The sequence below is a fragment of the Littorina saxatilis genome, linkage group LG17 (assembly GCF_037325665.1).
Source record: "Littorina saxatilis isolate snail1 linkage group LG17, US_GU_Lsax_2.0, whole genome shotgun sequence".
NCBI lineage: Eukaryota > Metazoa > Mollusca > Gastropoda > Littorinimorpha > Littorinidae > Littorina > Littorina saxatilis.
Window position 1 is genome coordinate 25,976,675 of NC_090261.1, and position 10,891 is coordinate 25,987,565.

At 43.9% G+C, this 10,891-nt stretch overlaps 1 protein-coding gene across 3 annotated transcripts in view; it reads right to left on the minus strand.

Moving 5' to 3' along the window:
* LOC138951790 (protein phosphatase 1 regulatory subunit 14C-like) overlaps window positions 1-10,891 on the minus strand; it is a 73,294-nt gene that overhangs the window by 54,234 nt on the left and 8,169 nt on the right. For all 3 annotated transcript variants that reach the window (XM_070323340.1, XM_070323341.1, XM_070323342.1), the window contains one exon: window positions 10,361-10,707. In XM_070323340.1, coding sequence (XP_070179441.1) covers window positions 10,361-10,693 — 333 coding nt within the window. In that variant the 5' untranslated portion in view covers window positions 10,694-10,707. The remainder of the gene's footprint in view (window positions 1-10,360; window positions 10,708-10,891) is intronic.

The window sequence follows — 10,891 nt, forward strand, 5'->3', positions numbered from 1 at the left end:
ATTGACCCCTGGGAAGAAGGTCAGTGTCTATAAAAAACGCTCGCGCTGGACCCGAGTACTCTTCAGACATTCACACACACACACACATACACACTCTCTCTCTCTCCCTCCCTCTCTCTCTCTTTCTTTCTTACACACACACACACACCACACACACACGAGTACAGACTCATGCACGCGCACACACACACACACACACACACACACACACACACACACACAAACACACACACACACAAACAGTAACACTAACACATGTGCACAAAATGAACACACACACACACACACACACACCGCGCGAGAGAAAAAGACTACAGGGAGGCATTGACGTCAAAGACTTTCGACCGTGACGTAATTACGTCACTATTCTTGGTTTACGGTACCATTCCGCGGCTTTGCTACGAGTATGCCATAGTCTTGGTTGGCCGAGACCTTGCACCGTTCGTTGTGTAGCCTTGTGACTTTTAGAGACAAAACTGCTCAGGGGGGATGAAAACGTGTTTGTTATAAGAGGGGTTCGTTATGCAAATGAGTTCAAAAGGTTCGTTGTAGCCTGAAAGTAACAAGTAAGAAATAGAAGGCTGTCTGCCGGGAAATCAATGGCAGTTCGTTAAAAGCGGGATTTCGTTTTACCCAGGTTCGTTATAGCTGGACTCCACTGTACACATGTTTCATGGCCAATGCCCTGTCCACAACAACTCTCCCTCTCTTTATGTAACCCACTATTGTCATGCTACTGTGCAATACAAGGAAACAAAAAACATCAAACAAACAAAAACTCTACTACCAGTATTAGATCCGGAGGACCTGAACAATCAGGCTGTTTGCAATACATGTACTATCTGCTGAACAGCAAATGTACATGACTCTATTAATTTTCCACATGAAAGTTACTAAGTAAGACTTTCCAGCACACCTCATACAACAGGTATATTTTCCACAATAAACCGTTTTAATTAGCAAGAAAGTTGTAAAATACTATAATGTGGCTTTCCCTGTGTCGTGTTTTTCCTTTCGTACCACTCTCAGTCGCAAAGGAGACACAACGATATGTGTAGGTTCTGTAGATTTATTAACAGCTGGAACAACGGTGACAATATCTCTCAGCACAGTGTAAGAAAGAACAAGTGCAAGACTGGTAAAGAACAACAATACGTGTGCGCAGCCCTACTTATATAGTTAATGGACATACGAGAATATTCGGGAAACATCGACACTAATCTGGTTAGATCTACACAGTTCCATCTGTTCGATGAGCGTCTACGCTTACGTCATGAGTGACTGCGCACTTAATCAAAGTAAGTTCTATAATGTTCTATATCCTTCCATTCGATTCCAGTGGTATCTAGCGATCTCCACAACACCTCCCCACTTAAACTGATGCTACTCCTCAAGCATCAACAGCAAAGTCTCTCTGTGGGTTTGCGTGTTCTCTTTGACCGTCTTGGATTGTCTGGTCCATACTCTGGAACGGATGGAGTACCTTTGGGTTTGGTCTGTCTCCGAGTTTGTGGCACAGTTTCCAAGATCTCCATGGGGTGATCTGTTACAAGTTCAGAAACAGTGTCCACTTCCTCACCAGGTTCATTGTCTTCCTCAGTGGTGTAGCGTGGCTGTAGCTGTTCCCAGTGTCGTCTCCATACTGGACCATGAGGAATGACCATGACGTTGAAGCAGCGAGTACCCAGAGACTTCTTGATGACTGCTGGTACCCATCGGTGTTGTTTGTCTCGGCGAGGTCCATGGTACAGAGCATACACAGGATCTCCGGCCTTGTACTGTCTGGTTACCTTGGCGACAGCTTTCAAGTCTGGAGTCATCTGAGACTTGGATGCCTCCTTGTGGATTTGGCTGTAGTTCCTTTCTGCAGCCGTGAGAGTCTTGGACACGTTGGCGATTGGGCGCTCGCTTCCATCTGGATAGCGATGAAATAGGACTGCTCCAATTCCAACGTTGGACGCGTCACAAGCTAGTCCCAAAGTCTTGTTTGGATCGAAGTGTACCAGAACTTGATCCGAGGAAAGCACATTTTTCAACTGTTCAAATGCTGCCTGTTCCTCATCTCCCCACTTCCAGGGGTTCGCCTTCTTCGTCAGGCGGTAGAGCGGCTCTGCCATGCTGGCCAGGTTAGGGATGAACTTCCCGTAAAACTGAACTGAGCCCAAGAAAGACTTCAAGCTTGAGACGTCCGTAGGGGCTGGCATTTTCAAAACTGCCTCGACCTTCGATCCTTTGGAGATCCCTTCGGCCGATAAGGTATGTCCAAGGTATTCCACACTGGCTTGTGCGAACTCGCACTTTTCACGACGACATCTGAGTCCTTTGTCGTTCAGACGAGTGAGCAAACGTTCCAGGTTGCTCAGGTGGTCGTTGGCGTCCTTCCCGCTGACGAGTATATCATCTTGGAAGACGGCAACACCAGGTAGATCACAGGTCAGGTTTTCCATGATCTCTTGAAAGTAACCAGGTGCTGACTTTATCCCGAAAGGAAGTCGTTGCTGCAGGAGTACCCCACGGTGAGTGCTGAGGGCTAGCCTGCGTTGACTCTCTGGTGCCAGCTTGATCTGGTTGTAGGCATCAGCAAGATCGATCTTGGTGTATCCGAATCCACCTCCTAGCTTCTGCATCAGTTCCTCTGGGAGTGGCATTGGATGACGGTGATCTTCAAGCTGATCATTGATGCCCACTGAGTAGTCACCACAGATCCGTAACTTGGGCTTCAGGGTGCCCGAGGTTTGTGCCTTACGAATTGGTACCGCTGGCGTTCCGTATTCGTTGAACTGGACTGGCTTCCAGACTCCTTTGGCGATGCCTTCTTCGTAGCCTTTGGCGAGGTCATCACGAAGAGCGAAAGGTACCGGACGTGCCTTGTGAAAAACCGGCTTCGCATCAGACTTGAACTTCACGTCCAGTTCGAAGTCCTTGAGACATCCCAATTCTTGTTTGAAGAGATTTGGGAATTTATCAGACAGTCTGTGACAATCTCGTTGCAGGGCAGCATAAGGCGCGTTGGAGGTCGCTGGATGCGTAGGTTTTGCACCCTCACTCTTAGCGTGACTCTCTATGCTCCTCAGTCCTAGAGCATTGTCCACAGAAATTCCCAGAGTCTGGATTGCGTTGCGTCCTAGCAGATTCAGATGAGGGATCTTGGTGACGATGTACGGAATTGAGCTTTGCTTACCAGTCACTGGATCCTTGGTTTGGCCCATGAAAGTTCCCAGCACGGGCAGGTCGTGCTTGCTGGCAGATTCGTAACGATGTGTGACGTCATCCAGCTTCGGTTTTCCTAGTTGTCTCCAGACCGGAAGAGAAACAAAATTTCCCGTAGTTGCGGTGTCCAGTTCCATGGTGAACTGTCGGTCCTGGATTGTTATGGGTACATCCAACCTAGGAGTATCTTGGGGAACTTCACCGAGGATCGCGTTGACAAGCTCTGCTTTCGTGACTCTCTTCACGGAAGCCTGGGAATGTCGTTCCCGATTCTGATGTTGCTTTTTTCTACAGACAGCTTCCAAATGTCCTGTGACGTCACAGTATCGGCATTTGGCTTCTTTGTAGGGGCAGTCTGTTGCTTTGTGGGCCTTTCCACATCGGTAGCACTTCCTGTCTGTGGAATTAGACTGCTTGTGGTTCTTTCGTGGACCCGTCGTCTTGTTCTGGTGGACCTTGTTGACTGGCATGGTCTTGGAACCGTAGACAGTTTCCTTGGCAACCTTCGCTGCGTCTTCAGTCTCAATCGCGACTTGGACAGCACGTGCGAAATCCAGCTCTGTGTCCTTGATCTTGAATAGAGCCTTTAAGACAGCCTCATTGTTGACAGAACATATGAATCTCTGTCTCAGAGCTTCGTCTTGTGGGTTTTTGATCGAAGGAAAGTCACAGGTAGCGGCGTCTTGGCGTATGCGCGCTGCTAACTCCTGGAGAGTTTCGCCTGGCTTCCGTTTCATGTCACTCCAGAACTTGAAACGTTCTCGCACTATGAAGAGTTTCGGGTCGAACTGTTCTTTCATGAATTTGACAATTTCGTCCATTGTCAAACTGTTGATGTCCTTGGGCGGATTTTGCTGAGTAGCCAGATTTGCCAGTTGTTTGTAGACCGTAGCAGTCTGATTCGTCAAGAAAACTTGAGCCTTGCGCTGCTCCGGCACGGAGTTGGCGATCACAAACGTGCAAAATCTTGACCAGTAGTCAGGCCACAGTTCCGATGTTGCATCAAACGCAACAAAAGATGGGATTGCAGCTGCCTGTGTAGTAATGGGAAAACGTAGATTCGAAGCACTCGGATCGTCGTAGCTTTCCTCCCTGGCAGAAGCTGCGGCACCACTGAACACTTTCATCATCAACTCCATCTGGTGCATGTGTTGCTCCATATCTTCCTTGTGCTGGCGTTGCTGTTGCTCCAACTGCTCCCTTAGAAGCGTTATCAGCTGCTCTGTTTCCGTCATTTTGCAGTAATAAGTCACTCCGAATAGACAAGGGAAGTAACTGTCGGCGACGCCAGTTGTCGTGTTTTTCCTTTCGTCACTCTCAGTCGCAAAGGAGACACAACGATATGTGTAGGTTCTGTAGATTTATTAACAGCTGGAACAACGGTGACAATATCTCTCAGCACAGTGTAAGAAAGAACAAGTGCAAGACTGGTAAAGAACAACAATACGTGTGCGCAGCCCTACTTATATAGTTAATGGACATACGAGAATATTCGGGAAACATCGACACTAATCTGGTTAGATCTACACAGTTCCATCTGTTCGATGAGCGTCTACGCTTACGTCATGAGTGACTGCGCACTTAATCAAAGTAAGTTCTATAATGTTCTATATCCTTCCATTCGATTCCAGTGGTATCTAGCGATCTCCACAACACCCTGAACCCATCATAATAATTAATATCAATAATGGTCATACATCAAAAATAAAACAAAGAGCCTGAATAAAGAACTCCTTTTCACTCATCAATAATTGTGTCCTTTATATTTTCTCTCGACTTTGAAGTTACTAAAAGTCTTTACATACAAGCCATTACTTATTGTAATTCAATCAAGTTTGCGTTTTAATGAAACAGATCCTGTGATTGGTCAGAATGCCCTAACTCATTAAAAATTACCGGTGACTAATTGTCGATAGCCACTCGCTAAAAAATCCATTAACAACCTGCTGGCGAGGCGCATTGATACAGCCTCAACTAGTCTCGGTTAGCTTTGAGGGTCATTTTACAAGTAGGAAATATGAAGGCCAACGAAATACCGAGACAATAAGGTATGCGAAGTGATGACGTCGAATACGTGACGTAAGTTGATGCATGAATTCTTCCGGACTACGTCAGATCGCTTCTGTGATGAAAAGAATTTGTTTTAGAGTTTGCTGTCCAGAAACCCGTCAAAAAAAGAAGGAAAAATGTGTGTGAAAGAAAACAAAACAGGAGCAGAGTGATACGATAGGAATACAGAGACATATTTCTTGGGACTTGACCCTTGCAGGTAGGTGGACTGAAAGTAGTGTGTGAACAGAACAGAACCGCTTCTGTCTGTTTACAACCGCATGAAAGCAGGAAAGAGATCGTCGTCAGATTGAATTACAATAACATTAACATGCTTCCATTTGAAACTTCTCGGTCTTCATTGTGGATTGACGCCCTCCCAAAGTCTAATTGAAGCCCTCCGTCGGTTCGCTCCGTCGGGCTTCAATTAGCTTTTGTCGGGCGTCAATCCCCGATGAAGACCTCGAAGTTTCAAATGGAAGCATGTTAATGTGTAATTAGCATTACAACACCAGCTGCAAAAGGCACTTCAAACAATCAATACATAGTCATCATAGTCATACATGTAATTGAATAGTCTCCTGTCCGCCCAGCCGACCTTCCCCTTGACCCTGCTTGTGACCTCGATGTTTGATGCTCCCCCCCCCCCCCCCCCCCACAAGGGGCACGGTACTCTCTAAGCACCCAAAACCTCAAAGAGAGATAACTGGCGGAAACCTTCCTGTCCGCCCAACCAACCTTCCCCTTGACCCTGCTTGTGACCTTGATGTTTGATGCCCCCGCAAGGGGCACGGTACTCTGTAAGCACCCAAAACCTCAAAGAGATAACTGGCGGAAACCTTCCTATTTAAAGTATTGACAGTTCCACGGGACACTGTCTCATATTCCACACATGTGCATATAACACCTACTAAGTAACTGACATCAATCAATCAATCAATATGAAGCTTATATAGCGCGTATTCCGTGGGTACAGTTCTAAGCGCTTGTCAAAGAGTTGTCAACACAGGACTAACAAAGAAACTAACATCTACAGACGGACACGAACCCTATCACACACTAGCAAACCCTGATAAACATACAACAAACAACTGTTTAACAACAATGTACACATCAATAGCTAGGTACAAACAAAATAATATTAAACACAAAGAAAACACCTCTCACAGAGCACAGCACAAGAATGTCTTTTGGGGCACAACACATCACGTCGAACATGAAAGTCGCAGCCAGCTACGGGAAGAACTGAGTCTTCAACCTACTCTTGAACGCATCAAGAGAGGGGCTCTGGCGAAGCTCAAGCGGCAGGGAGTTCCAGACGGAGGGGCCCGCGGAGGGAAATGCACGCTGACCAGCAGATGCGAGTTTCGAGCGAGGGATGTGAAGGCGGAGTGGGTCAGCAGCAGAACGAAGGGGACGCTCGGAGGGCTGGGTGTACAGGTGTGACATATTTTGTCTCAATATGATATGAATCAGCAGGGATCTGAAGCTTCCACAATGAAATATCAACAACAGCTGGCAAAAACAATTAAATACCACCTATTACTTAGAATTCCTTTTTATTTCAACTTTCAACTCTTGAGTGTCTCAAGCCTCTTCCCTGAGGAGCACCACAATCCCTACATTCCAACTAATGTTTGCGGGTCACATGGCGTTTCAATAAAAACTTTACTCTCCAAATGCCGGTCCAAAGTGAAGACCAAATGGGATAGCTCTTCCAACTCCAGTAGACTGTTTACTAAAGGTCAACGGGGGATGCAAATGACCCAAAATAAACATAGTCTCAAACACATGGATGGCAGAGATGCTCCTCACATACAAAACACACAGGCCGCAGTCTCTCTAATTCATTCTATTTCTATTTCAAATACATACACTTAGGGCCCATCTGGCCACTGACTCCTTGAGATGACAGTTGAACTGTGCCAGTGTTTAGCCAGGGAGCACTTTGTGTTCTCAATTGCCTGCCTTGTTGCTAAACTACCAACACAGAAGAAGAAGAAAAAACAAGAAAAGAGAACAAAAAGAGGGGGACACATTAAAAGAGATACTCAACCCCCCCCCCCCCCACCCCTACCAACAAAAAAACTCCTCTTTTTCAGTGCAAAGACACCCCAACTGATTTTTGAAAATCTGTCCAGATGAATGGTGGCAATGTGATGCTGGCTTAAGAGTTAAGACTGCTATTTGTCATACTTTTTCAGCCTGCAACTCAACCGGAAACTTATGGCACTTCAAGTTGCCTTTGTTGAAAAATACAAGAAAAGAAAGCGTCAACTGGTCGACTATACAGGTTTGAGCGCATGCAGGCATTGAAAATGAGACAGTCCTTGGCATTGCATTTACCCCACCATGAACACATTTTGAAACATCGGCTGAAATGACAACAAAGTTTTGAGCGATCTGTTGACTGCCAATACAAAACAACATCCTTGAACTTAAGACAAAGAGACTCTCATGAAAAGCACACGTTGCTGACAACACACATTACCATTAGATAAGCAGTAGTTGGCATTTTAAAGAACTTTACTTTTCTTAATTCAGTACAGTCAACAAGTATCGTTCTACTTCATTTGGTTTGTGTTTTGCATTGTTTCGGTAAGTGTCTGTAATTGTTTGTTCCCTTTGATCTGCATAGGGATTGCCAACATCAGTCCTACCCCAGTGATGGCGCTAGTATTTTTTCAAACCGGTACGCAAACTTTTATGATGTGAACAGTCCAGAAAAAAACGGTAGGCTTGTCATTGGAACCAGTTAGAGTACTGGTTTTATTGTTCTACCAGCAAAAAAAACCCACCCGGTAGTTCTAAAAAAATACCCGGTAGGTCAAACCGGCAGCCAATTTTGTTCCGGTAATTTCTCGTTTCAACCGGTAAAACACCGGTTATTACCGGTTAACGCCAATACTGTACCCCTAGGCACCTGACCAACTAAAATAGGAAAAGACCAATCAGCACTCTCCTCTAGACCGCGATAAATGAGTATCAGGATCTCTCCAAAAACTGTTTAGGTATTTTACGAGCAACATGATGTGTTACTGGCTTGTCATTACACTACCCAATACCTGGAAAGTCTGCAAGCAGTGCAACCCTTTGCCCAGATGAACATTTAGCTCACGGAGTGGCTCGGGATCCGGCTTGCCGGATCCGGAGCCCCCAGGCTCGAGCACCGGCAGTCACCAGTATCTCACAAAATAGACTTTCCTATTTTTCACCCATCAATTAGCTTGCCTTCTTAGTTCAGTCGGTAGTAAAATGCGCTAGAGATCTTTAGGTCGCCGTTTCGAGCCTTGCCGTTGTTGGTCCATTTTTTTTTAAAAAATAATCTGGTATACTTATTTCCCCCCCTCTTAACGTACTTTTATTTGCTCTATTCTTTATTCCAAAGCATTTCGGACTGAGATCGCAACAACAAAGCAGCTTACGAGTCATTTAGTGATTCGGCATTGGCCATTGCGTCTGCAAACCAAGCAACGTGTGTCACTGGTCCCGAGGCTAGACTGAAGCAGCATCAGTTAAAACAAAATGCAGTAAATAAATACATAACATGGACAAAAACAACCACACACAAAAAAACGTTATATTTATGGCAGAAGATAAATCTACTTTGCAAATTGCATCGAGATACTTTAAAAAGAATCTCGCTGACACCTTCGAACGAACCCCATCTCTCGCTACGCCCCAGTCAGTCGCTCATTAGTGACCGCGCTGTTGCCGAAATACACGTCTTACTGAATCCAACACTGATCATTACTAACATAGAGGGGGAATCGAGAGGGTCGTGGTGTGTGTGTGTCTGTGTGTGTAGTGCGATTAAGAGAAAACTGCTGGACTGATCTTCATGAAACTTTACATGAATGTTCCTGGGAATGACATCCCCAGATCTTTTTTTCATTTTTTTGATAAATGTCTTTGATGACATCATATCCGACTTTTTGTAAAAGTTGAGGCGACACTGTCACACCCTCATTTTTCAATGAAATTGATTGAAACTTTGGCCATGTAATCTTCGACGAAGGCCGGACTTTGGTATTGCATTTCAGCAAGAAAGCTTAGAAATTAATTAATGAGTTTGGTCATTAAAAATCTAAAAATTGTTAAAATAATATTTTTATAAAATGATTCAAAAACAATTTCAATTTTCATCTGATTCTTCATCCTTTTCTGATTCCAAAAACAAATATATATATAATGTATGTTATATTTGGATTAAAAGCTCTGAAAATTAAAAATATAACAATTTTGATTAAAATTAAATTTCCGAAATCGATTTAAAAACAATTTCATCTCATTCCTAGTCGGTTCCTGATTCCATATGATATATTTGAATTAAAAACAAGCTCAGAAAGTTAAACAGAACAGAGATACAGAAAAGCGTGCTATCCTGCTACCGTGCTATTCTGGCTAGTCAATTTAACTGCCTTTGCCACAAGCGGTGGACTGATGATGCTACGAGTATACGGTCTTGCTGAAGAAAATGCAGTACGTTCAGTGTCATTCTGTGAGTTCGACAGCTTGACAAAATGTTGTCTCTCTCACAACACACATGTATGACAACCTACTTCCCTGAAGGTACACTTTCCCAATTAACTGTGACATGTGCCCTATTAAATTAAAATTTAATATTTATCCATAAAAGCAAGAGAGAACAATGACACACTGGATTTTCCCCCGATACACTCACATCCTTCAGTGGATTCGGACATGTACGGCTGTCTTCCGCACGCATGTGCTTTATCTAAGAGTGAAACACTTCACTCTTCAGTACACAAGATGTTTATTCTATTTCTAAAGAACAGCTATCCATGAAATCAACGACACACAAATCTACTACGCAAGACTTAAAACAACATTTGTTAATGTACTAAGATCCGAAAACTACAGACTTGTTTTAATTATGGCGTTTAATTATTCGATGAATAAACCGGAGTTGCAGTAAAACTTGATACACATTCACAGGCTAGTGCATCATAGAAATCGACGCACACTAATACACGGTCACGATGTACACAACTTTACAAAACAAAGAAACAAATTTAAAATATAAAGACAGACTACTTAATCAAACGAACAAAACAGATGAAGAAAACATCAGACTTACCTCTGTGCAGTATAACCTTTTTAACTCATCGAAAACCCACATTTCCACTTCAAGTCTTTTCTTTATCAACAACATTTGGTGCGCTCCATATTTTGCTGTCAGATACCTCTTTCGCTGTTCGTGTTGATTTACACATTTATCCTTTGTTTCGAAATTCACAGATGATTCCCTTTGAGATGATTTACCCGGTGGATTAACACCATGTTTCATATGCGCTTCCATAGGCTTCGCTGGTGGTTTGTAGCTCGTATCACTGTTTCCAGTCCTGCTGTATGATGTCGCCATAACTTCGTAGAAGCCTACACTCTTTCGAAAGGGGTTTCGATGGCTCATTGTGCCCTCTTGACCTGTAGATACATATTAATACGCATGTAAACAATCCTGCAGGCATCAAAAACAGAAAAGCTTAGAAGACAGATTATGAAGATATGATTAAAACAAATTGATTCTTAATTCCCTTGTGTTTGTACTGACTGATTGTAAAACTGTATTAGTTCTATATACTATATCTTGTGCCTGTTTACAGTTGTA